Here is a 27,520-nt window from a genome sequence, read left to right as displayed (position 1 = left end):
TTCCACCTAATGCTTACAGTAGAATAATCACTTGGCACTTCTATTATCAATGCTGTTCTCATATTTTTCATCTTTACCATTACGGCAGACTGGCTGGACCGTACAGGTCTTTTTCTGCCGTCACCTACTATGTTTGGTTTTCTTGCATCTTGGTTTACTTGCGACTCTGACTGCCCACTGTTGGAGACAGGATGCTGGGCTTGATGAACCTTGGTCTGATTCATCCTTATAGACGTCAACGTTTCAACATGATAAGGGATGCCAAAATATTTACAAATTACTCCTCCTGGACCCACTGAAGGAGCTTGCCCAGTGTTGGGGGTGCTCAGCAGTTGGAATCAAAATGTCCCAGGCGATCACAACCTCTTCATTTTCTATTTAAGATTATGGCACCCACGGGCAGAGGACTGGTGGAGAAGGAAGTCCTCTAGAGAACAGAGAGTAAGGGGTCCCAAGCCTCAATTTTTGGGACCTTAAGAATTTGGCACCCTAGGTACTTGTCTGTATTGCCTATACCTAAATCCAGTCCTGTCTCTATAATTCTCTTAGGGTTACAATCACAGTGCTTTTCCTGTACAGCGATGTTGCATGTCTACAAAGTTTCTAAAGGAAGAGATGTGCCAACTTATTGTGACTTTTGCTATAAGATTATCTCTCATAATAACTTTGCAGCCAGCTACGGAATGAGAAACTGTTTCTAGCTCTTCCTTACAGAATCTATATGTCAGTTTTACCATTTTTTTTCTATGCCTCTGTGAACTATCTCATCTGTAATCTACTGCAACTATCAATTACTCATCCTTAGATTTCAGTTCAGTTCTTATTAACCATTCATGTGTCAGCTTTTGATCCATGTGTGGTTCCTGGATTAACAGATTTTAGTTACATAAGTACATAAGTATTGCCACATTGGAACAGACCAAAGGTCCATCAAGCCCAGCATCCTGTTTGCAACAGTAGCCAATCCAGGTCACAAATACCTGGCAAGATCCTGAAAAAGTTCAATACATTATGCTGCTTATCCCAGAAATTAGCAGTGGATTTTCCCAAGTCAATTTAATAATGGCCTATGGACTTTTCCTTTAGGAAGCTGTACAAATCAAAGTAGGGTATACACAAAAATTAGCACATATGAGTTATCTTGTTGGGCAGACTGGATGGACCGTGCAGGTCTTTTTCTGCTGTCATCTACTATGTTACTGTCCAGACCTTTTTTAAACCCCACTAAGCTAACTGCCTTTACCACATTCACTGGCAACAAATTCCAGAGTTTAATTACAGTCCCTGCTGTATTTGTGCAGTTATCACTTGTTTCCTCTTGTTTGCTAGTCTAATTATTTAATGAGGTTTTTTTTTCTTCATGTTTTGCAAACTCTGTTGTTTCTTTCCATAAATGTACAGGTGGAATCTCGCTCACTCCTTCTATTTGTTCACATACTTGTCCAGGTTTAATGATGGAGCTGGATTCTGGACATTTACTTTCATACTTCAACAATTGTTTGGATCTGTTGATGCTGTTAAGTTGGTCTGGGAATACCAATAAATTGTCTTTGTATTTTTGATTTGCAGAAAACAGCCTCCTTGAGACATGTGAAACAGACTCCTGTAGACATTTTTCTACAGTGACTTAAGTAACTGCAGAGACTGGAGCTGAGAATCCTTAGGTCCTAGTTTCTGAGAGCAGGCTGACTTAACCATTAGTCTAGGCAGTTGGCTAGGGTGGCATCTTCGGGGCACCAGCTAAGAGCAGCTGCAGTCATGGCAAAACAATAGGGCCTGACAACTGCACAGGTTCAAAGAACCATCAGTGTCTATTTTAGATGCAGGAAGGGTGGGCAGTTTTCATATAACTCCTTTAATCAAGAAAACAGGTTTTGGAAAGTATCCTCATTAGGTATATGTATATATAATAGATAAAACAAAGTTTAATATTTTAAAGTATGTCATGTCTAATTATGTGATTTTATAGAGAGGTGTGGTAACCGTGTTAGTCCACTTTTAAAGGTGATCAATAGAAATAAAACAAAATAAAACATGGAAAAGAAAATAAGATGATACCTTTTTTATTGGACATAACATAATACATTTCTTGATTAACTTTCGAAGGTTGCCCTTCTTTGTCAGATCGGAAATAAGCACCTCTCACCTATCCACCCCCATCCTGTTAAACTATCACTGAAATGCTTTGATGTTCCCATGCATATCTCCTATCCACCCCCACCCTGTTAGACTGTCACTGAAATGCTTTGATGTTTCACTTATATATACTGTCATCTACCACATTTGCTTATTTCCGATCTGACGAAGAAGGGCAACCTTCGAAAGCTAATCAAGAAATGTATTGTTATGTCCAATAAAAAAGGTATCATCTTATTTTCTTTTCCATGTTTTATTTTGTTTTATTTCTAGTGATTTTATAGGAATTTTTGTGGGATGATCATGATTGTTGAGTTTAGCTATTAAAGCCTTAGGTGAGGGGCAGATTAGTATGTAATCTGTATTCTCTAGAAAGCAAAGTAATAATCATTATCCATTCCATATGATGTTCAGAGTCTAGAAATTTCCGTAACCCTGCCCAGATATTTGTAAATTTCCTAAATGTTCCATCCCTTTCTGCAATATTCATCTTAAATCTAAATATAAGCAATGCTGGGTTCCACCAAAAATGAACATTAGTATGTATCTATATGCTATAGCCATCAAAATATGTGATAATTGAATATAATCTTCATCAATATATGTATATTCCAGTCTGATATTAAACAGAATTCAAACATACGATAAGGGGGCCTCAATATCAGGTATAGCACAAATCCATTTTATTTGCATGCAAACCAGGTACCCATCTATGGTATCTGGCTGGCCTAAAAGGCTTGATGGAGTGAAAGCTGGCCCTCTTCTTCAAGCCTTTCTCTGCAATCTTTCTGTCTGATTTCTTTTCCGTTTCAGGAAGGATTGGGTTACAGCAGGCTGCATTTTTTTTCCTGAGTCTTTTCCTTCTCCTCCTCCTGCTATGGCCCTGCTTAGTGATTCATTTTTTGGTGGGTGGCGAAGGTTGAAGTTGGGGGGGGGGGGGGGGGGGGGGGGAGAGCAGGGAAGAAAGAGCTGGATTTGATTTTCTGTGGAGAGTCCTTGAAGTCCCACATCTGCCAGGTTTCTCTGCTCAGACATCCGCTGGCTGCAGGGGGTGGAGAAGGGAGATACAGAGAAGCACCAAACGCAAATCCCTCACATACTTATTTCCTGAAGGAGACCAACAGAACATCTGAAAACTCTGAAACAAGGGAAGGGAACCTCGCATCTAAAGTCTCTCTCGCACACTTTGCTGAGGTGCAAAATCTACCTCTGACTTTAGTCCCTCTCCTTAACCATGGGAGCCGTTGAAAAGGAGAAAGCTGAGCCCTGAACCTACGAAAGGTGTGAAAGAATCCCGATGAGTTGGTTTGGGGGGATTTAATGCAGATTTCTGATTCTACCAGATCTCCACGTGACGCATCCTTGAGAAGAAGCCACTTGGGTAAGTTGTCACATGCAACCCGTGCTTTGACGGTCACAGATACTGGAGGGAGAAGGATGCACTGGGACCCCGGGAGGGGGGGGGGGGGAGTGCCCTGGCCCCCATTCTATAGGGAGTCCCCAAAACCTGATGGAGATGCAGCCTGCTTGTGAGCTCTGGGATCCCCTCCCAAGTTAAGATCTGTCATCCAGATAGCACTGAAAGTTGCAGAAATTTCTTCTAACTACTTTTGACTCAGTGAACTGGGTTCAGCTCTACCCTACTCTGGGCTGTATAAATGTAAAGATGAAAGCTACAGGGCAGAGAGCTGTCTCAGAGCTGCCTGGTCACGTGGTTGGTGGCTGGCTGTCTTGGTGGGGGTAAGGGGAGGAGGACAACGTGGAAGAGATGATAAATCACGACATGGTGCATCACCAAGTCTCTTACAGAGAGGGAGGGATATGATGCACTGCAGATTTTCTGGATGATAGTTGTATCCCCTTCCTTCCCCCTCCTCACTCTTGGACTTTGTAAAGTTTGTGTGTATAAAGTGCCTTTATGGTGATAAGTTATATAAAAGCAGCCAAGAGCTTACTAGTCTGTGTGGTTGCCTAGCTCAGATTTATTTAGGCAAAAAAGGGTTTTTTTTCTTTTGCTGTTGCTGCGGTGAGCATCGGCAGAGTCCTTTCCTAATTTGATATCAACAAATTTTCCAGTTTTACTGGTTTTCTAATGCTGCATAAGATAAGAATGATAGGACCCCACAGACACTAAAGTTCATTTGTAACTAGTGACCCTGAGCATGTCCGGGAGCAGAGGCTCATTCAATCCCAAGTACTTCCAGCTCTAGGATACTCCAGAACAGTGGGCTGATCTGTTTTGTTTTATTGTAAACTGCTTAGATATTTTATTATGATTTTGCAGTATATCAAGAATAAATTGAACCTAAGTACAGATGTTAATAAGGCAGAGGGGCCTGACACTAATATTTTACATCATTATTAATTTACCAAAAAAGATAACCAAAGTTGCACCTGGACTGCCTGCATTTAAATGTGCATGTCACTGTTAAACATCTTGCATGATACCCATGTAGGATACATTATCAGTGTTCACAGTGCAGACCTGCCAAGGAAGAACCTTTTAATCATTCCAAGTTTTTAGACTTGCATCCTGCTAACCTCTGGTATTTGTAGTCCTGACTCTGTTGTTGTGATCAGCACTACAGGTACCAGAATGCAGTGGGAGAGGTGCAGCAGCCAGCAAGTCAGAACTGGCCTAAAGTATTCTTCTAGACACTGGTCCCCTTGGCAGAAATTCTATAATAAATCACATGGTTGCAAACGTCTATATCAAACCGGGGCACACGGAAGTTGTCACAGGGTGACAAGGAAAGCAATGGTTAGGAACAGAACCAGGATCCTGAGATTGGCAGCTCCATACAGAGAACACAAGCCTACATTCTGTTCTTCACTATATCTCCCTTTGCCCCTCCCCTCTATATTCCATTTAGGATGAATTTTTTAAAACTAAATTACAATCTATCCTCTCCCTCTTTCTCTCCATGTGACAGTTTGATTGTAGTTTCTGCTTTGCCTAATTCTCAAGGTCAAAAGAAAAGAGCAATGTGGCAGATCTGTGCATGGAATGCAGATGTTGGCCTCACTTGCAATTCCAGATGCTTCACTCCTTTTAAGGTCCTTCCTCTCAGAGACAAGAATGCCAGTCACAAGGCACACTTTAAGCAGCCCTGACTGCTTCTCTGCATATGTCTTTTCACCTGAGTGCATCTCACTGCAAAAAAATAATTTTTTAGGTACACAGAAACAAGTGATACCTTAAAATTCTGAGCCCAAGTTAAGTCAAAGAGGTTTTATTGACTGGGCTCTAAGAGCCAAGGAAAAAAAACCACTGCAAAGAGAACAATGATTCTTCTGCAAAAACAAAACCACAGTCATGCAGCATTCACTACAGCTTTCACTGGATCTCTCTAATAACTAGTACTAGTTCTGTGGTTAAATATTCGCTGCTGTTGAGATGGTTGTAGAACCAGTGACTTTAGGTTTGCATGTTGGCAAGCCCCACTTAACTCAACTGCAAGACTTCTCTTCCACACAGAAAGGTTCAACCATGTCACTCCTTTGTTTCTTCATCTCCACTGGCTCCCATTCCCTATCCATACATATTTTTTAAAATACTCTTTCTTGCCCATAAGGCCTACTACTCTGGTCTACCTCTATTTCTGTCCTCCCTAATGGTTCCCTATATTCCAATTAGATCCTTGAGATCTGTTTTTCCCATTGCTTAATGCCCCCAATCCCTATCTTGCTCATCTCAAATCTACAAGGAACACAGCCTTTTATTTCCTGGGGCCCAGGCTTTGGAATGACCTCCCACCGTACATTCGTGGTGAGGCATCGTTCAAAAGGTTTAAGGTCCTGCTGAAGACACACTATTTTCCATTAGCTTTTGGCCAGCAAACCTCATTTTGATTTGCAGTGAGCCACATTCCATGGTTATTTTTGAGTTTATTTTGCTTGTTCTGAATGACTGATTTCTGTCTTCTTTAATTGGTGATCCCTTCTAATTAATATTATTATTTTATTGTACTCTACACCACCTTGACCTGCCTGTTCAGTTTAGGAGGTACATCCAATGATCATTAAACATTGAACATTAAGCATATCTTTGAAAACGCTTCAGTTATCATGGGCTTGGCACGTAGATTACATCAGAGGGTCACATGGTGAGCAGCCAATGAAAAGAGCAGCACTATGTCCCCATATTGGAGAACTAGAATTGGGGTCTTATACATGCTCACCGAACTGCTCATGGATGAAAGTGCTATAGCTGTTGGGTCAAAAGAGAATGTAAATATGTTTACTGCTTGTGTTGTACCAGTAGTGGGATATGGGGTGTGTACGTAACTTGCACTGCTGCCTATGCTATGGTTGGGTGCATGTGTGTAGGTCCACTGTGGTGCCAATCAATGGCCCAATCAGTTCAAGGTTTAGGGCCAACCAGTGATGCAGCTGGAAACCAGCAGCTGCATAAGGTTTCAGAAAGACCCTGTCACTACAGTGGCAGTGTAAATGCCCTGGTGGTAGAGTGTTGTAATTGCACTGGATGGAAATTTCAGATTGAATTTGTCATGGTTACTGGGTTCCCACTCATATTCACACCAAAAAGGAAATTCCCCCCCCCCCCCCCCACCCCCACCAAAAAAAAAACAGTGTTGGGTTTAGGTTAATTTGTGTAGTCAGTACCTGAATCTGAGTTTTATAAAGATTCTTAGGGTCTCTTTTACTAAAGGGTTGGCGTGCCGCAACAGGCTTGCTGCGTGCCAACTTGGAACTACCACCGGGCTACTGCAGGAGCCCAGCTATAGTTCCCACCCTCAGCGCACACCATTTCTGGCGCTACAAAAATTTGTTTCTATTTTTGTAGCGCTGGTGCTTACCCACCGGTAATCGGTTACTTCCGGGTTGGTGCGGGAGCCCTTACCGTCACCTCAATGGCTGCGCAACAAGTGGTTCACTTAGCACATGTATCCCAATAAGGAAAAGAGAGTACTTGATATAGTATTACAAAAAAACTCTCTAGTATAATGGCAAAATAATACTCTTCAAAAGACTCTAAATTCTGTGGAGTGCATCAGATAAGGGAAAAAGCCTCAGAAACCGGCCCAATCTCCAACCCGAATAATTGTTATTGATAACAAAGGTTGGAAAAAGATTCCTTGTCATCATCGGCATAAAAAAAACCCTTAAATTCTACAATGCAAAAATGCTAAAACTCCACAGAATTAACTAGGGATCCAAAAAAGAAGTGAAAGAATTTTGAACTTAGCTTTAACTTCCAAGTGCAGGTGAAAAGCAACGTGTAGATCATCGGTCTGACTTTGGCCAGAGTTTCGCTGTAAAGTAGCTGTCTCAAGGTGTGAGTAACCAAAACGTTTAGACACGTATGTGCTTCCTGCTCCAAGGTCACTTAGCACATGGCCATTTCTTTTTGAGAAAAAAAGGACAGCCTTTTAAACCCACCACGGTAAATGGGGCCCTCAGCACAGATCAAAAACACATGCTGACACTGATGCAGGCCCCCTTTTACTGCAGCTTAGTCAAAGGACCCCTTAGTTTGTTCAAGATAGTACTTTATACATATACCCTGGATTCTATATATGGCGCCCAGATTTAAACCCAAATTTGTGAGTGCACCAAGAAGCATGCGCAAATTAATTGCTTAATGAGCTCAATGACATCAATACTTGGATGCTAAGAACCAATTAATTGGCACTCATTAATATTTGTAAACACATCTGGCTGCATGCTATTCTATAATGCCGTACACCTAACTCCCATAGACGTCCTTTTACTAAGCTGCTGTAAAAGTGGCTTGCGGTAGTGTGGGCCAGGGACGTAGCTATCATGGGGCCATGGGCCCCTGTAGATTTGGCCTTGGACCCCCCTGCCGCTACCCTCTTGAGCCCCCTTCCTGCCGCCAAACCTCCCCCGCTGCCGTTGTGTACCTTTGCTGGCGGGGGATACCAACCCCTGCCAGCCAAAGTCCTCTTCTCGGCTGCGCGGCGTTGCTTGCTGAATGATCTGATCAAGTTTCTGTGCGTGCGTCTGACAACGTGCGGGATGTCAGACACACGCACAGAAACAGATTCAAACTTGATCAGATCATTCGGCAATGCTGCGTGGCCGAAAAGAGGACTTCGGCTGGCGGGGGTTGGGGTCCCCCACCAGCAAAGGTACGCGGCGGGAGAGGGTTGGCAGCAGGAAGGGGGGTCAGCAACACCGCGCGGCCGAGAAGAGGACTTCGGCTAGCGGGGGTTGGGTCCCCCCGCCAACAAAGGTATGTGGCGGGAGAGGGTTGGCGGCAGGAAGGGGGGGTCAAGAGGGTTGTGGCGGCGAGGGGGGTGAAAGTTGGTGGCAGGTGGGGGGGGGGGGGGCGGCGGCACAGGGGGAGGGCTAAAATGTGCCCCCTCACCTCGGGCTCTGGACCCCCCTCCCGTCGAAGTCTGGCTACGCCCCTGGTGTGGGCATGTGTTTTTGGCACTCACTGGGCCATTTTTTACCATGGCTGGGAAGAAAGGCTTTCTTCAATGGGGGCAGTACACAGCCGTGCGCTAGAATTAAATGTAACAAGTGGCTATTTATTGCCTTAGCCCTTACCGCCAGGCATTGACTTAGTGGTAAGGGCTCATGCACTATATGCGCGGTACTCATGCAATATGTGCCAACGTGGCTGCACTGCCAATTATTTTCTACCAGTTTGTGAACGGACCCCTTAGTGCATATCTCGAAAGGGGCTGTGGCCATGGAAGATGCAGGGGTGCGTCAGGGACATTTTGAAAATTTGAACATGTATACCCTGGAGGAAAGGAGAAACAGGGGTGATATTTATTTATTTTATTTATTGTATTTGTATCCCACGTTTTCCCACCTATTTGCAGACGTTCAAATATTTGAAAGGTATTAATCCGCAAACGAACCTTTTCCGGAGACGGGAAGGCGGTAGAACTAGAGGACATGAAATGAGATTGAAGGGGGGCAGACTCAAGAAAATTGCCAGGAGGTACATTTTCACGGAGAGAGTGGTGGATGCTTGGAATGTTCTCCCGAGGGAGGTGGTGGAGATGAAAACGGTATCGGATTCACAAAAGCGTGGGATAAACATAAAGGAATCCTGTTCAGAAGAAATGGATCCTCAGAAGATGAGCAGAGATTGGGTGGCAGAGCCGGTGGTGGGAGGCGGGGCCAGTCCTGGGCAGACTTCTACGGTCTGTGCCCTGAAAATGGCAGATACAAATCAAGGTCAGGTATACATATAAAGTAGCACATATGAGGTTTTTTTTTTCCACTTTAAATATTTTATTGTGATTTTAACACATCCAATTCACACATTATTAGAAACAACTTAATCACTGCAAGCCTCACAGAAACTGACATACATTAATCAACAATGTTTTTGTTTCCACACCCACTAAACCTATACATGTTTAGTATACTTGGTTCCCCACCTAAAGCATACCAGCAATATTTCTCTCTTCAATTGTCATTCTGCAAGAAAACAGTACAATATCCCCAACCAGCTCTCTCCTCCCCAACTCCCCAACCCTAATGAACCACAACAATACTTGAGAATGTCCCCTAGCCTTTAAGACCAACTCCCTCTCCCCCCTCCCCCTCCCACTCCCCTCCACTCTGAACCCCCCATTCTCCCCGAGCTCAACCGACCTAAAGTCGTGCGAGACATTGTTGAAGTTGATTCCACCCCCCCTTTACGTCGTATTCCATCCCTACGATATGCAATAAGGCGTTCCATGGTTATTAATTGTCCCACTTTGCATTTCCAGTCACCCAATGTCAGGGGATCTATTGATTTCCAGCTCTGCGCTATAAGACACTTAGCTGCTGCCAACCCCCAACGTGTCCATTTGATCTGCTCCCAAAAGTTCCTCTCAATATGTAGGCCCAAAAGGCACACTGAGGGACTGCACACCAAAGATGCACCCATCACTTTCACCAAAGCCTTCATAACCTCCTGCCAAAAGGGATCTACCCTAGGACAAGTCCACCATATATGCAGGAATGTACCCGACTGTCCCCCACACCTCCAACATACATCTGATGCACCCGGGTACATCTGCCCCAATCTCTCCGGTGTGTAATACCATCGAGTGAGCACCTTATAAGCATTTTCCTGCACCAAGACACATACTGAAGCCTTTTGGACCTCCCCACAGATTATTTCCCATTCTTGATCAGTAAAGCTACAATGTAAATCCCGTTCCCATGCCCCCTGGAACCTAAATGGTTGTGGATCCCATCACCCCCCAAATTTATACATCACCGAGATGGGTCTGGGCACCTTTTTCAATATCATCCACAGGTTTTCCAGGCTTTCCATCTCTTGAGGTGCCTCCCCCCTCCATCCCAAAGTCCCCACAAAATGCTGTACTTGTAAGTGGGAAAACACATCTCCTTCGGGCAGGTCATACATAAAGCGCAGCGTCTCAAAACTCTTCACCCTACCTCCCTGCAGCACATCCCTAAAACTCAATAACGCTACCTGCTCCTGAAACAGGTGGGAAATCAGGAGACGAAAGGCAAACTTTGGTTCCAAACAAGGCAACTTTATTGCTAGCAAGTGAACAGCACCGAGTAGCCTCGGGACACTGTGTGTCATAAATCATCTGACACTTACATTTATACTTCCCTACTGGGCCTGCGCATTTGGCCCCTTACACGTCACAACTATCATGCGCAGTAAACATTTGTAGTTCTTACAGTACAAAATTGTAGTCCCAGTACGTACACACGTCATAACACTGAAATGATACTGGCAAGAAAAACGAAACTCAGCAGCTTATTCTGTATACACACAATGCTCCTTTCTAGCACAGGAGATAAGGTGCGGCTCAGGAATGCAGGGGGGTGTCAGCACCCTCCAAGGTCGCCTATTCAGATGGCGTTGCTACGTGCAAGCTGGTCTTGTATAGGCCTTGCAAACTACTGTTACAAGCTATATATCTAATAGCCCTGCATTCTGTCTGTACATTAGTAAGCAGCAAACTTGTCTTGTTAGTAAACAATAAAACTGGATAAGGCACAAATGTCCAGTGCAGTAATAAGGTGTGGCCAAATAGCCAAAAGCAGAGGTAGAGTGCATAAGTAAAAGTCCATCAGTAGGCACAAAACATGAGGTTGTCCTGTTGCTCAGTAGTATTCAGGTAGTACCGGCGTTCCACTCCTTCATTCCCCCCTTTTGATACTTGAACATCCATTCTGGTGGAGAGTATCACCTCCATGAACCCTAAAAAGGAAAGAAAGGACAAGGATAGTTAGCGAGGGAGGCAACAAGCGAGCCCTAAGCCCTTGCGCAGCCGTTGGTTGCTTCGCCGGGGTTGAGACGGAGGGCCCCTAGTGGAATCCCCCCCCCTTTGTAGCCGGTCTTTTGCTGGCACAAGGGTGATGGCCCATTGAGTGACTCAAGGGGTTCAAAGTGCACATCAGCCACAAGGTGCTTCATCGTCAGCTTCATCAGACTGGGGAATGGGGGAGTACATCTGGAGAGCCATAAGTTGGGCAGCAGCACGGCGGTCAGCGATGCTTTCCATGGTGGAGCGGAGACACCTGAAAACTAAGGGGAGAGACAAAGGTATTATTAGGCAAGACAGCAAGAACAGGCCACCCATGACGAGGAGGCCTTGCAGGCTTCCGGAAGTTGGGAGCCAGCTGGTGAGGGATGAAGTCCAATCCCACGCACTGTTCCAGGTCTGGACGGGGACGTGGGCCAGTTTAACCATCCGGTCAGTTATGTCCTTGATGACATGGCTCTGGTCATCAATCTGTAAGCAGCAATTACTGAGGTTAAACTTGCCACACACCCCGCCCTCCTGGGCTAAGAGGTAGTCGAGAGCCAAGCGATTTTGGTAGACGGCGGTAATGAGCTTAGTGTTCTGTCGAGCTAGGATATTGAGGGCCAGGGCCGAATCGTTAGTAAGGATTTCGAGTACGGCCTGTAGGCGAATAATGCGATTCAGCATGTAGATAGGGGTGCGGTACCCCCATGTACCATCTTCAGCCCACGTGGCCGGTCCATAGTAGTGAATGATGCGTTCAGGCGGCCACTCATTGTCTTTCCAGTCTCCAATTTGGACTTTGGGCTTGATGATTGGGAAAGACCGTTTTCGTCGGGTAGGGTTAACAGGCCCCTTTTCCACGTATAGGGGAATACCCAAAGTTTCGCCGACTTGTATGGGCAGAAGGAAAAAACTAGGTCGGACCGTGCCCAAGAGGCAGGTACCGTACCAGCGGGTCGGGAGTTGTTCATAGGCCCTGCGTCCGCAGATATAGTAGTAGCCCGCCGGGGCTACCCACTTGAGGGAGGCGTTCCCTCCGTATGTCCATGTCGTGTTCAAGGTGGGTTCTGTCCAGATAGGCTCCGGGGCGGGCAGGTTGTCCGTTTGCCACCAGGTCGTCCGGCTGCCATTATAGTGAAGAACCCCCGTACACGCAGAGTCTCCCACTGGTACAGAGTAACGCTTCGATGGCGCTCGACTAGCGCAGAGGGTACCTATGATATTTGTTCTCAGGGCCCATTCGTACGGCTTCGGCCGTTGGGGAAAGGTAATGTTAGTGGTGTTGAGTGCATCCCATGTGTGTTGTCGGATCTCTCTCGCTTCCCAGGGCCATTGTTCACCCATGTCGGTACCTCCACAGACGAAACAGTTGGCAATCCCGAGGGAGAGGGCGATGTTTTCAGCCAAATTGAGGAACATATTTCGGGCTTCTGGGGAAATGGGGAATTTAGTCTCGGTCTGCTCAGCACGAGCAATTTCATCAAATACGTCTTGGTAACCGACAACAGTAGTCTGGTAGTGCGTAGGAGGCTTCGTTTCGAGACTCTGATATATGGTAATATATGTCAACGGATCCATTCCTCCGCCGTCAATGCCGAGGCCCCACGTTCCTCTCCAGGGCATGTCGTGTCCTCGGATGGGCCAGTCTAGGGACACATAGTTACCAGAACCTCGACGAAATTCGCCCAGGCCGGCGCATCCGGCATATCCTCCTCCCGTATAAGCACATACTCGGTCCCAGCCCGAGGCTCGAGTGTCGCCGGCGCATGGGAGCCACACCCACGGGGAGCAGCATCTCATGTCTGGACTGAAGGGGCAGACATACTTGTGGTCCTTAACGTATGCCTCTCGCCAACTCTGGCTACCAAGGGTGCTTGTCCATGGCGGCACAGACGTCGAAGGTGAGGGTTGCCACAGTTTGGATGCCACCGACAAGGATACGAGTGGAATTAATGTAATACAGAATGCCATCTCCCTCGACTCCCGGAGGTCCGGCCACATACGCAGGGAGTCCTACGCTGAGGGTGACATTGTAGTATCTCGGTTTGGTAGGGCTGTGGCAGATAGTGAGATTTCCTTGGAGGCATCTGTGGAACTGTTGGAGGCCATTCGGAGTGATGAGGGCACAAGTCGGGAGAAACTGGCAATCGCCTTCCGGGGGCTGCGTCTGGTGAATGAGGGTAGTGACTAGGTGATATCCTCCCTCTATACGGTGGCGCACGAGGCGCAAACATTCAGTACAGTTCTGGCTCAAGGGGTAATAGCTCGGGACTGAGCAAAGGAGGAGTAGTAGGCTCAGCATCATATATGCGGTGGAAGGTATCCGAGCCTTTGCAGCAAGAAGATGATAAGGCCCACGATTATGGCTGCGATAAAGAGAGAGCCAAAAACGCAGTGGGTCCAGAAACTGAGTTCCTGTCGCTGGGCAGGCATGAATCTGGTGGTTCACGTCTTTCTTAGAGTCAGCCGTAATGGATCGTCAGGATGTTGGTGCGCAGTCCAACGCTTCAAGGTGCTGTTAGTGGGAGCAGCAGGCTTCAATCGGGTCCAATGTATCCACACTGGGCTTCCTGCAATTTTAACAGCGGTGGAGGTCGTTAGGAGAACAAGGGAGGGCCCCTTCCATTTTGGCTTTAGGCAGTCAGATTCATCCCACTCTTTTACCCAGACCTCGTCTCCCACCCTGAACCTGTGCGTAGGATTGGTGAGGACCAAGGGAGCTACTCTTTCAGTGTACTGCTGGATGTCTTGCACTACCTGGTGTAAGGCTCTCATCTGTTTTACTAAGGAACTCTCACCCTGTATCTGCAAGGAGTCGGGAAAGGAGGGTAGTGGTGGTGGCCTAGCGTACATCATCTCGTAAGGAGTAAGGCCGGTAGCCTTGGGGGTACACCTAAGATGCAGCAAGGCCAGTGGAAGCAGGTCGGGCCATTTGGCTTTTGCTTCTTGGCATAGCTTGGCTAGCTGGTTCTTCAGGGATCGGTTAGCCCTCTCCACTACTCCACTGCTTTGGGGTCTCCAGGCACAATGCAACTTCCAGTCGAGACCCAGCCTTGTACTGAGTTGTTGTGTTACTTCACTAGCGAAGGCGGGGCCGTTGTCAGAGTTTATTTGCTTGGGGAGGCCGTATCTGGGTAGGATTTGATGAAGCAGTAGGGAGGTGACTTCTTTAGCCATTTCCGTTCTAGTGGGCTGGGCTTCAATCCATCCGGTGTAGGTACACACGGCGACGAGGATGGCTTTGTAGCCGCGCGCCGGGGGCATGTGTGTGAAGTCAATCTGGCACACGTGGAAAGGGCTGGTTCCTCGGAGAACATGTCCTGGCATAGGGCCGGGCCCCGTTCGAGGGTTGTTCCGGGCACAAGTCGCGCAGCGGCTGGAAGCGTTTTTGGTCCACAGGGATAGTTTGTTGATGTAGTAGGTCTTCTCAAGTAAGCGCCCCAGAGCGTCCCTTCCCAGGTGTGTGCGGTCGTGAGCCTCCTTGGCCACCGTCCAGGCCAAGGCTTCGGGTATCCATATGCGCCCATCCTGTAGTATCCACCAGCCATTGCGTGACTGTAGACCCTCTTGTTGGGCCCATTCCGTTTCTTGGGGGGTGTAAATAGGGGTCTCCGTAGGGAGCTGGACGACGAGTACAGGGTCAGGAGGGTGAGAGGAGTAGGGGAGCTGACTTGCCCTTTTTGCAGCGTCGTCTGCCCGCTGATTTCCCCGGGCGATAGGGTCCGTCCTTCCAGTGTGGGCCCTGCAGTGCATCACAGCCACCTTCTTCGGCTTCCATACCGACTCGAGTAATTGGCAGATCTCAGCGGCGTTAGCAAGTCCTTTCCCTTCTGCTGTCAAAAATCCCCTCTCCTTGTACAAAGCACCGTGCACCTGGAGGGTGAGGAAAGCGTATTTGGAGTCGGTGTAAATGTTGACAACTTTTCCTTCAGCCCACAGGAGGGCTCTGGTGAGGGCGATCAGCTCCGCTTTCTGGGCTGATGTTCCGGGTGTCAGAGCCATGGCCTCGATCACATGGTCCTCAGACACCACCGCATAGCCAGCTCTTCGAATTCCCTCTATCACCTGGCTGCTTCCATCGGTAAAAAGGGTGATGCCCCCCTGCCAGGGCTGATCCTTCAGGTCAGGTCTGCTCGAGTGCACAGTGGCCATTACCTCTTCACAGTCGTGGAGTGGTGGTTCAGGGGCCGGAAGGAGGGTGGCAGGATTGAGGTTGGTCGTGTCCAGGATCCGCACCTCCGGATTTTCGCACAGGAGGGCTTGGTATTTGACCAATCGGGAGTTGGTCATCCATCTGGGTCCGTGGCTCTCGAGTAGGCCGCGGATGGTGTGGGGTGTGGTCACAAAAAGTGTTTGGCCGAACGTGAGTTTATTGGCCTCGTGTATCAGGAGACAAGCAGCCGCAATGCTTCGTAGGCAGCCCGGCCATCCTCGTGCCACGTTGTCCATGCTCTTGGAGAGGTATGCTACAGGGCGTTGCCAGGTACCGACCAGTTGGGTAAGGACTCCAAGTGCCAATCCCTTCTTTTCGTCGATGAACAAGTAGAACGGCTTAGTCACATCTGGCAGTCCGAGCGCTGGTGGGGCCACAAGGGCCTCCTTGAGGTCCTGAAGGGCTTTCAGTTCGTGTTTCTCCCACTGGAGATTTTGGCCCTCGAGTTCAGGTCCTTTCAGTTTGGCGTACAAACTGTGGGTCAGGATGGCAAAATTGATGATCCAAATGCGGCAATATCCAGCGGCTCCGAGGAGTGCCCGTAGTTCCTTCTTATTTGCAGGAGTGGGTTGGTTGCGGATGGCTTGGGTCCGGGGGATACCGAGCCTTCGGGTGCCTTCTCGGAGGCGAAACCCCAGATACTCGACTTCGATCTCGCATATCTGTGCCTTCTTGCGACTGGCCCGGTACCCCTGGGCTTCCAGGGTTTTCAAGAGGTAAAGGGTGGCTTCTGCACAGTCCGTGTACGTCTCACGGGCCACCAACAGGTCATCCACGTATTGGACGACCGGCCCGTACTCGTCTTGGTACGTTTTCAGGTCCTGGGCAAGCTGGTCACCAAAGAGGGTGGGGGAGTTCTTGAACCCCTGAGGAAGCCGGGTCCATGTATATTGCTGCTTGGTTCCCGTCTGTAAGTCTTCCCACGTGAAGGCAAACAACTTTTGGCTGTCGACAGCAAGAGGGATGGAAAAGAAGGCGTCCTTCAAATCAATGACACTGTACCACTTGGTCTGAGATGGCACTTGGGCTAGGATGGAGTATGGATTTGGTACGAGGGCAACTATGTCGGCTACCTGGTTGTTGACTTTCCTCAGGTCCTGGACGGGTCTGTACTCGGATGTTCCTGGTTTCTTAACGGGCAACAATGGGGTGTTCCATGCGGATCTGATTGGTTTAAGGACTCCCTGTTGAAGGAGTTTCTGTAGATGTGTGTGCATACTATGCCGGGCTGCATAGGGGATGTGGTATTGTCCTTGGTTGACAACTTGAGCATTTGGTTTGAGCTCAATCCAGATGGGGATAGCGTTTACGGCCAGTCCGCCGGGGTTCAATTCCGCCCATACATCAGGCACTCCATCCATTATGGCCCGCCTCTGCTGGGCGAAAGGGGTGTTCTGGTCGTAACGGCAGTCGCCGGGTCCTACAGTTGGGGGAACGTGTAGTCTCCATTCTTCTCTTACTGGACAGATAAGTGTTACTGGCCGATCTTCAAAGCGAGCTTCCACTTCACCCGTAGTCTTGAACTTCAGGGTGGCCTGGAGCTTACAGAGTAGGTCTCGACCAATCAAGGGGACCGGGCATCCAGGGATGTGTATGAACTGATGGGACACCATCGTCCCTCCGATCTGGACTTGGCGCTCTTTGAGGAGGGGAGCCGCAAGGGATTTCCCGGAGGCTCCCACAATTGGTATAGTTTCTTTCGTGGCTGGGGCTATGGCAGTGGTGATAACAGATCGCTGGGCCCCTGTGTCTAGTAAGGCCTTCATAGATTCTGTCCCCACCCGAATTTCCACCAGAGGGTCAGTGGGGACTTTGCCCTCCCGGTTTCTTCATGCTGTGCCGTCTCGGGTAGCGTCCACAGCCATCTGCCATTCCCTCCGGTCATCCCGTCCTCTCTCTCTTCGGCCCCTTCCCCGGCCTCGCCTAGGGGCCCCCGTGCGGTCGCCGGTCTCCTCCTCTCTCTGCCGGTCCCATGATTCCTCTTCTCTCGGGTTGTCCCGTATCTCCTCTGGACAATCAGCCCACCAGTGTCCTTCTTGTCGACAATTTGCACACTGGTTACGCCCTATGGGGGACCGCGTTCCTCTTGTTCTCCTGCCCCTCCCCTTTGGTCTAGACCTCATTCGTTCTTCCAGCACCGTAGCCAATACATCTGCCTTCTCCCGCATCCGTCTGGTCGATTCCTTCCGGGCCTCCACCTTCTCCTCCTGGTCGCGATATCCGAATACGCGATCAGCTATAGCTTTCAGTTGGCTTAGGCTCATCCCTTCGAACCCCTCCGTTCTCTGTAGCTTTCTTCGTATATCCGGTGCTGACTGGCTAACAAAACTCATAACCACGGTTGGGAGGTTCTTAGGGTCCTCGGGATTTATCGGGCTGTGCCTCCTAAATGCTTCCATAAGTCGTTCAAGGAAGTCCCCTGGACTCTCCTCCTTTTGTTGGACTACACTGTGGATTTTTCCCATGTTGGTAACCTTCTGCTTCCCCTTCTTTAAGGCGGCCAGGTACGCCTGTTGGTATCGGCGGATAAAGGTTTGGCCTTCGGCGGTTCGGTAATCCCACGTGGGGGCAGCGATGGGTGCCTCCGTTTCTAGTAGGTTCTGTAAATTGGCATGGGCCGGATTCGCATCCCGGATGGCTTGCTCCATATTTTGTTGTAAAAGTCGGCGTTCTTCAGAGGTCAGGATGTGGGCGCTCAACTGCCTAAGGTCGGCCCAAGTTGGATTGTAGCTGTATATAATGCCTTCCACCAGCTCTATCAGCTGCTCGGGTTTCTGGTCGTAGGACGGCCCATGGAATTTCCAGTTATACAAATCGGCACTTGAGAAGGGAACGTGGCTATAGACGGTTGATTCGATGGGCTGGCCCCCCCCTTCCGCCGGGTTAGGGGTATAGGTGGTGGACTGTCGAACTGGGAATAAGTGGGAGGTTCCCTCTTTTCGGCTGGACGGAAGGGCCTGTTGCGGACTCGATTGGGGGAACCGAGTAATGTTCTTCACCACCCGTTTACTCTTCCGTGTGGTTGCGGGGCCAGGTGACTCAGGTGAAGCTGGGCGGGACGTCTCCCCGGCATCCGACTCTGACCCGGAAGTCTCGGCATCAGCGGGGCCTTCTGCTAGGCCCGTAAGGTCAGGGTACATAGGAGCATAAGGCGGCGGCGCGATGTCGTCTTCGTATGCTTCCGCCGTAGCAAGTATCGGGGCTTTTGGAGGCTTCTTCTCGGCCAAACCCTGAACTTTCCCTGTGGTTTTCTTTGGGGGTTTTTTTCTAGAAAGTGTGTTGGTAGCACTGGGCGTAGTTCCTGCTTTCACCCTGGTAGCAGGGGGCGTGGTCTCAGTGGCTTCAGTGCTAGGGGCGGTAGGCCGTATGGGGGCGGTCCCTGCGGCCTTCGGGACGGCAGTGGTTGCCGAGCTTTGGAGAGCGAAGGCGTGGGTCGGCAGGGTTCTAAGTTTGGTTTTCCGGCCTTTTCTCTGCTTTACCAACATAAGGGCGGCCTTTTCTACCTTCCGTTGGGCCCAGGCCGGCGGATCCCGGACTACGTCCAACCACGCTTCTATGTATGGAATGTCCTCGGGACAGCCTGGGTTTCCCTCAATTATAACAATATTCATGACCGCCGCCACTTTTTCATACTCGAATGACCCTTCCGGGGGCCATCCAGCAATTCCTAGCCCTGGCCACATAAATTGACATCTCTGTATCATCCCGGCCCTGCTACATTTATCGAGGTCGAACACTTCGCTAAAGTGTTCCGTCATTAAATCTAACGGTGAAGACCCACCCCCGCCCATCCTAACCTGAGTGCCAAAGGACAGGTGACGGACAAAGGGGGAAAGGGGAGGTGGAGGAGTAAGGGGTCTCGTTCCACCAGACACAGAAGGGTCAACACTCGGCCTGACCAGGACGCGGTCGCCCGGCCTGGAACTGCAAGCCCACTCACACACTTTCATACGCCACAAGAAACCCCCCCGTTCGTTCGCCGCTCGGTTTCGTCGCCGGAGCCTAGTGAGTTTCGGGACCTAGTCGGATACCAATAGTCCGTATTAGTCACTGGCTAAAAGAGGGTGATCACGCCTCTTCTTCGGTCCTTACTGGGCCGGTCACTACGTAGAGTATACTCGCCTGTCCGCCGGGGTCGCAGGCCGCGCCGTCGTGCGCTTCTCCCTGAAATGGAAAAAGGTGCCTTGTCGGAACCACACAGCCCCCTCTACAGTCAGGCGGAGTGGATCGGCCCTCCTCCGGGAGATGGACGCTGAAATCAGCGGTGGCCACTCACCACCTCCTCAGGTGGGAATCGATGACCCGATCCGACTGCAGTGGGGGAGGGGAAGAATATAATCCGATTCCCCTTTCTACTTCTGTCCCATCTGGGTCGCCAATGAAACAGGTGGGAAATCAGGAGACGAAAGGCAAACTTTGGTTCCAAACAAGGCAACTTTATTGCTAGCAAGTGAACAGCACCGAGTAGCCTCGGGACACTGTGTGTCATAAATCATCTGACACTTACATTTATACTTCCCTACTGGGCCTGCGCATTTGGCCCCTTACACGTCACAACTATCATGCGCAGTAAACATTTGTAGTTCTTACAGTACAAAATTGTAGTCCCAGTACGTACACACGTCATAACACTGAAATGATACTGGCAAGAAAAACGAAACTCAGCAGCTTATTCTGTATACACACAATGCTCCTTTCTAGCACAGGAGATAAGGTGCGGCTCAGGAATGCAGGGGGGTGTCAGCACCCTCCAAGGTCGCCTATTCAGATGGCGTTGCTACGTGCAAGCTGGTCTTGTATAGGCCTTGCAAACTACTGTTACAAGCTATATATCTAATAGCCCTGCATTCTGTCTGTACATTAGTAAGCAGCAAACTTGTCTTGTTAGTAAACAATAAAACTGGATAAGGCACAAATGTCCAGTGCAGTAATAAGGTGTGGCCAAATAGCCAAAAGCAGAGGTAGAGTGCATAAGTAAAAGTCCATCAGTAGGCACAAAACATGAGGTTGTCCTGTTGCTCAGTAGTATTCAGGTAGTACCGGCGTTCCACTCCTTCACTCCCACCTCCCAAATGTGGCATTCTCTCTCCCTGCCCCAAATTTGGGATCCCATCACATGGATGTGAGAGAAGACACCCTATCCCTCTGTCCCCATCTCCTACGCACTTCCCCCCACAACCCCATTAAATGCCTTATGTATGGATTATGTATTCCCATCAACGCCTTCATTGTGTCCTCAGTTGTCCACAATTACGAACTCAATGCTCAGTTAGGGTAGTATGACTGCTCCACCTGGCTAGCTGGCTTCAGCTTCCCCCTCTCCCAATCCAATATCAGCCGCAGCTGAGCTGCCATATAGTACCACTCAATATTAGGCCATATGAGTTTATCTTGTTGGGCAGACTGGATGGAATGTACAGGTCTTTTTCTGCCGTCACTTACTGGGTCAGTGCACCTAACATGGATGCCAGCAATTACACTAGGTTTCAGCAGGCGTTGGTAAGTCTGGCACCCAAAGTTAGGCAACATCCACGCTTAAGTGCTGTTCTATAAAGGGCGAGATAGTGCTTAGTGCCGATTTTTTCTAGCACCTAATTTTGAGCTCCATTTCTAGAATGTGGCCCATAAAGAATACGAATGTCACAAGTTACTTTGATGTTAATGTTCGTGTTTTATTATTGCACTCAGTTGGTTTTAAATTAATGGTTTAAAATAATTAAAATCAGTAGTTAAAATACAGTGTGAACACGTGCACACAGGAGTTCACTCTTCCTCCTTACTTGCCATTTAAACTGTTGTGGTGTTGTCAGAGTTGTACGTTGTTAAGCGATTGTCCTAACAACATGTGCACTTTATTTACTTTGTGCTCCTTATTTGACTGATTTTCAGATACACAGCTGTGTTCATATTGGATTTTAACTATTTAAAACCATTTTTAAACATCCGGGTGCAATAATAAAATGAATAAAATGTGAAAATTAACACCAAAGTATCTTGTGATATTCATATTCTTTGTATAAAGTACCATCCTGAACAAACTAAGAATCTTTATAAAACTCAGACATACTGATAATACAACCTAACCTAAACTACTACTACTACTACTTAACACTTCTATAGCACTACAAGGCATACGCAGCGCTGTACACCATACACATAAAGACAGTCCCTGCTCAAAGAGCTCACAATCTAAGTAAGACAGGTAACAGACAGAACAACTAAGGGGTAAGGGTAATTAAAGAGGTGGGGATAAAAGGTACAGGCAAGTGAGCAGTGGTTAGGACTCAAAAGCGGCGTCAAAGAGGTGGGCTTTTAGCTTGGACTTGAAAACGGCCAAAGACGGGGCTAGATGTACATGCGCGGGAAGTCTATTCCAGGCGTGTGGTGCAGCGAGATAGAAGGAACGGAGTCTGGAATTAGCAGTAGAGGAGAAGGGGACAGACAAGAGAGATTTATCCACAGAACGGAGTACCCGAGGTGGGGTGTCTCATCTGCCCGCAACCTCGGTGTCATCTTCGACTCCTCCTTCTCCTTCTCTGCGCATATCCAGCAGATAGCCAAGACCTGTCGCTTTTTCCTCTATAACATTAGCAAAATTTGCCCCTTCCTCTCTGAGCACACCACCCGAACTCTCATCCACTCTCTCATTACCTCTCGCCTTGACTACTGCAACCTACTCCTCACTGGCCTCCCACTTAGCCATCTATCCCCCCTTCAGTCCGTTCAGAACTCTGCTGCACGTCTTATCTTCCGCCTTGACCGATATACTCATATCACCCCTCTCCTCAAGTCACTTCACAGGCTTCCGATCAGATACCGCATACAGTTCAAGCTTCTCCTACTAACCTACAAATGCACTTGATCTGCAGCCCTTCCTTACCTCTCTACCCTCATCTCCCCTTACGTTCCTACCCGTAACCTCCGCTCTCAAGACAAATCCCTCCTTTCAGTACCCTTCTCCACCACTGCCAACTCCAGACTCTGCCCTTTCTGCCAAGCCTCACCCCATGCTTGGAACAAACTCCCTGAGCCCATACGCCAGGCCCCCTCCCTGCCCATCTTCAAATCATTGCTCAAAGCCCACCTCTTCAATGTCGCCTTCGACACCTAACCACTACACCTCTACTCAGGAAATCTAGACTGCCCCAACTTGACATTTCGTCCTTTAGATTGTAAGTTCCTTTGAGCAGGGACCATCCTTCCTTGTTAATTTGTACAGCGCTGCGTAACCCTAGTAGCGCTCTAGAAATTTAAGTAGTAGTAGTAGTAGGGTGTAGGGAGAGACAAGAGTGGAGAGGTACTGGGGAGCAGCAGAGTGAATAAACTTATAGGTCAGTAAGAAAAGTTTGAATTGAATGCGGAAACGGATAGGGAGCCAGTGAAGTGACTTGAGGAGAGGGCTAATGTGAGCATAGCGATTTTGGCGGAAAAAACCCAACCTTAAAGACCTTTTATAGTTTTTTTTATAATTCCCTGTGAATGTAAGTTTGAGTGGGAACCCAGGGGGTCTTTTACTAAGGTGCACTCATGTTTTAGTGCGTGCTAAAATTGGGCACACGCTAAACGTTAGGAATGCCCATAAGAATGCATTGGCATCTCTAATGTTTAGCGCGTGCCCAATTTTAGCGCACGCTAAAAATGTGAGCGCGCCTCAGTAAAAGACCCCCTGAGTGACCATGATAAATTCAACCTGAAATTTCCATCCACTGCAATTACAACACTCTACCACCAGGGCATTTACAGCAGCATAGAGTGCTAAAGGCACATTGGTGTCACCAGTCCTAGTGCTGTGAGGATAATTGCCTACTTCTTCTTGTGGCCATGTGTGTGTGTGAGAAACTTACACTCTGTTGCCTGTACTGCACATGTTTGTGACTAATGGCTATGTTTACTAAGGTGAAGTATGGGCGCTTTAGCGTTTTTAACGCACGTAAATGGTTTATGCGCATTAAACGCCAATGCGCCCATAGAAATGTATAGGTGCATTAGTGTTTAATGCACCTTAAATTTAAAGGTGCATTAGAAACGCTAACACACCTTAGTAAACATACCCCAAAATGACTGACTGTTTTCTAGCACTGTTGATGTTGAACCTTTCAGCAACTCTAAATTCACTAGGAAAATACAAATAATAAGAATTCTGTTAATACATTTCATCTGTTCTCACCCTTACAGAGGTGATCTTATAAACGCCATTCCCTGTTGATCCAAGGCCTGGGACTACTCCACCATAAACCGTTGGAACTGTTTGTGCAACCCAAGGTCTGGGATGGAGCTCAGGCTGCCTTCACTCTCCTCACTGGGGCTGCGTTGTCTTCCTCTACTTGTCTTGACTCTGGTTCTGTGGCAGAGCCCCTTGGTGTATCCCCAGTCGCCAATAACTGAGGAAGAGATTGAAGAGTTCCTGCAGGGTTTCTTGAAGGTTGTTGGCCCTCAAACAGAGGATGAAGAAGCTGCTGAGAATAAGGAGAAGGAGGAGGGGGAGTCTGTTTCTAGGTTTGGCATCTATGAGCCCACCAAGACTGACACACGAGTAAAGCCAGGAGATAAGAAAAAGGACAGCAAAGGAAGAATCTCTTTGGAGGCCAAGGAGGATGGTAAGTCCTCTGTGAGAGAAGAGATGGCACATTCCATTCAGTGAAGGTCAAATCAGGCTGCTGATACTTTTTACTGAACCAGTTATAAGAATTTGCCAGAGATTAGGTCATACAGGAGCTTTCAAGACCACATAAAACCCCCTTGTGACTGAAGAAGGGACCTATGTAGTCCTGAAACCTAATGTACTACAATATCTCTGGATAATATCTTGTGTTGAACTCTCCCAAGAAAGAATTCAGTCCTTTCTAAGAGCATTATGGCTGCCAGAGCTTTGGGCTACAAAAAAATGCCCTTGGGAAATCAGTTGTTGAGGATCCACTTTAGTTACTGCCACCCACAGTCTTTTCATATTTTTCTGGCTTACAGCCACGTTTTTCCTCAACACAGAGGAGGAGGAAGGAGATAGAGATACTGCAAGGGCGCCAGCCAAAAATTAACAGCACTGTAGGCCCCAGCCTTAAAGAGACAATCAAAAAACAGCAAACGCTTTGAAAATATGCTGGGAAGGACATAGTCTTGCCTCACTGTTAGGAGAAGATCTTGTATCAGTTTTCTTACAGGGATATGCACAAGCCAAATATTTCAATTCATGTTTGGTTTGTTTGGCTTTTCTCCCCAGTTTTCAGGCATTCTTTTAGTTTGTTTCAGATATGTTTTATTTATTTTAAAAAATTTATATACCACCTAAAACCTAGGAGGTTTCCATAAGGACATACATCATAAAACAAAATTTTAAAAACATAATAATACATAAATAATATACATTGAACAATTCTTCATCCTGACCTGAATCCACCACAAAAACGTTACCTGCCCAACAAATAGCACAGTAACCAGCCTGCTAGATTTAGAAAAAAGCTGTCACATGTGTTTTATAACTTTTAAACAAACATGTGTTAATAACATTTTAATGCATGCACATTGATTGTAAGCGTGTTAATTCACTAAGGGGAGACATTATCAATATGGGCTACTGTTAGGACATGTTATTTTACTGTTAACCCCATTTATTGGTGACTACATCTCATTGCATAAAATAAGACCTGTGCTAAAATAGCATGAGATATGTAGCCCACATTGATAATTATGCCCCTAAAATGTTCAACGCACATTAATGAACCAAAAGCACACATATGCACGTCTCTAGTTTCTAGGGATGTATCACTACAACAGTGCTTCTTATCCCTCAACCCAGTCCCATCAGGTTTTCAGGATATCCATAATGAATATGCATGAGATAGATTTACATACCAAGGTGGCAGTGTATGCAAATCTATCTCATGCATATTCATGGGGAATATCCTGACAACCTGATGGGACAATGTGTGCCTCAAGGACTGGGTTGAGAAGCACTGCACTAGAAATCACTGCTACTGTATTTTTCTCATGAAAGGGTAGCACTCAAGGGTTCAGCAAATTGACATTGTTGGAAACTAGAAATCCCTTGTATCCCTGACTGGAATGACAGTGAAATAAACTTCAGCCTATTAGTTAAAAAAAACCCAGTAGATTTTACATAAGAACATAAGCTTTGCCATACTGAGACAGACAAAAGGTCTATCAAGCCCAGTATTCTGTTTCCAACAGTGGCCAATGCAGGTCAGAAATACCTGGCAAGATCCCAGAACAGTAAAACAGATTCTATGCTGCTCTAGAAATAAGAAGTGGATTTTCAAAAGTCCATCTTAATAATGGCTTATGGACTTTTCTTTTAGGAAATTAGCCAAACCCTTTTTAAAACCCTATTAAGCTAACTGCTTTTACCACATTCTCTGGCAACAAATTCCAGATTTTAATTACTCAATAAAAACATAAGAAGAATGTTTTTGTTCAGGTGAGAAAGACCAATGAGCCTGCACTAGCTCAACTGCTCCCCCAGTACTTTTGCTCACCAGTCTGAAGCTGTTACCAGAGCTTGGGTGGGTCCCCACATGACCCTACGACCAGTCATACATCTGTACACACAAAACCCAAAACATGAGAGAAGGCAGACACTCAGCAACCTATTGATTGCAAATATTTTGAGCATTTTGTGGACATTTAGGGGGTCTTTTACTAAGGCACACTCACGTTTTTAGTGCGCGCCCAATTTTAGCACACGCTAAAACTGTGAGCGTGCCTTAGTAAAAGGGGGTCATAGTGAAGTAAGTCAGAGAGTCAGTCATTAATCTTTTACACACTGCTCAGAAAAGTTTGGTCCACCTTAGGAAAAGGAGGAGCTAGTGGTTACTGAGGAAGGGCAGACTGGATGGGCCTTGTGTTCCATGATGGTTCTATGTTTCTAAGTGGAAAAAATTCCAGCTAAGATGCCTGATCACTTCAGAAGATATAAAGGGGGAACCAGGTGTTAGGTTTTTATTTTTTCATGGTGGTATGTAGCTCTCCTATGTCTGAGATCTGAGGGGACTGAAATGAAATTAGCATGGAAATGTAATTTTTTTTTTTAACCAAAGGAAGTGTAGAAAATGGTTTTCATTTGACTTCTGTTAGTAGGCCTTCTTTCTGACCTACAGAACTGAAAGTATTATTGCTGTTTTAAAATTATTATGAAAAGGAATATTTGGTTGAAGTTTCCACTAAGCCTAAGAAAGCGGTTGCCTTGTTCAGGGATGGTGTCATTCTAGGTGGTTTCTGGCATTTTCTTTTGGAAATGTTTCAGGACAAACAAAATTCAGTAGCTACAGAAACTTGGTGAGTGTGTTTATTCCAGTCTGAGTATCGCTTACGAGCAGTGAGGATGTGCCAAAGGCATGGTGTGGACGAACACATGGGCAGAACTGGGGCAACCTACTTGCCACATGAAGAGGAAGGTCTTAATTTGTCATAGAAAAGGCATGTATTAAAATAATAAGAAACATACAGAAATAGAATGAGTTGAACTGTTCATTTTCTAAAACTAATTTTTTTATATATATAACTTAGAACCCTGTTTACTAAGCTGTGTTATAGGCACGCTAGCGTTTTTAGCTCATGCTAATTTTTAATGGGGCCCTTTTACTAAGCCACATAGGCGCCTATGCGTGCCCAATGCGTGCCAAATTGGAGTTACCACCCAGTTACCACGTGGCCCTTGCGGTAATTTTGGTGCGTGTCCGCTATGTGCATCTAGAAAATATTTTTTATTTTCTGGTGCGCGGCAGCTACGCACATCAAGTGGCATTTGATGCGCATAGACCATTACCGCTCAGTTACTGCATGAGACCTTACCGCTGGGTCAATGTCTTGCGATAAGGTCTCAGACCCAAAATGGACGCACGGCAATTTTCATTTTGCCGCACATCTGTTTTCGTTTAAAAAAAGCATTTATTGTAGGTGCACTCAAAAATAATTCTGCGCGCAC

The 27,520-nt window shown here is 47.2% G+C and overlaps 1 protein-coding gene across 1 annotated transcript in view; it reads left to right on the top strand.

Moving 5' to 3' along the window:
• Window positions 1-3,108: 3,108 nt before the first annotated feature.
• AEBP1 (AE binding protein 1) overlaps window positions 3,109-27,520 on the top strand; it is a 123,847-nt gene continuing 99,435 nt past the window's right edge. Inside the window, 2 exon segments of the mRNA XM_030201763.1 lie at window positions 3,109-3,517; window positions 23,758-24,179. Of these exon segments, the coding sequence (XP_030057623.1) occupies window positions 23,852-24,179 (328 nt within the window). The 5' untranslated portion in view covers window positions 3,109-3,517; window positions 23,758-23,851.

Source organism: Microcaecilia unicolor, chromosome 4, assembly GCF_901765095.1.
Source record: "Microcaecilia unicolor chromosome 4, aMicUni1.1, whole genome shotgun sequence".
In the NCBI taxonomy this organism is placed as follows: Eukaryota; Metazoa; Chordata; class Amphibia; order Gymnophiona; family Siphonopidae; genus Microcaecilia; species Microcaecilia unicolor.
This window is presented reverse-complemented; position numbering and strand designations above follow the sequence as displayed.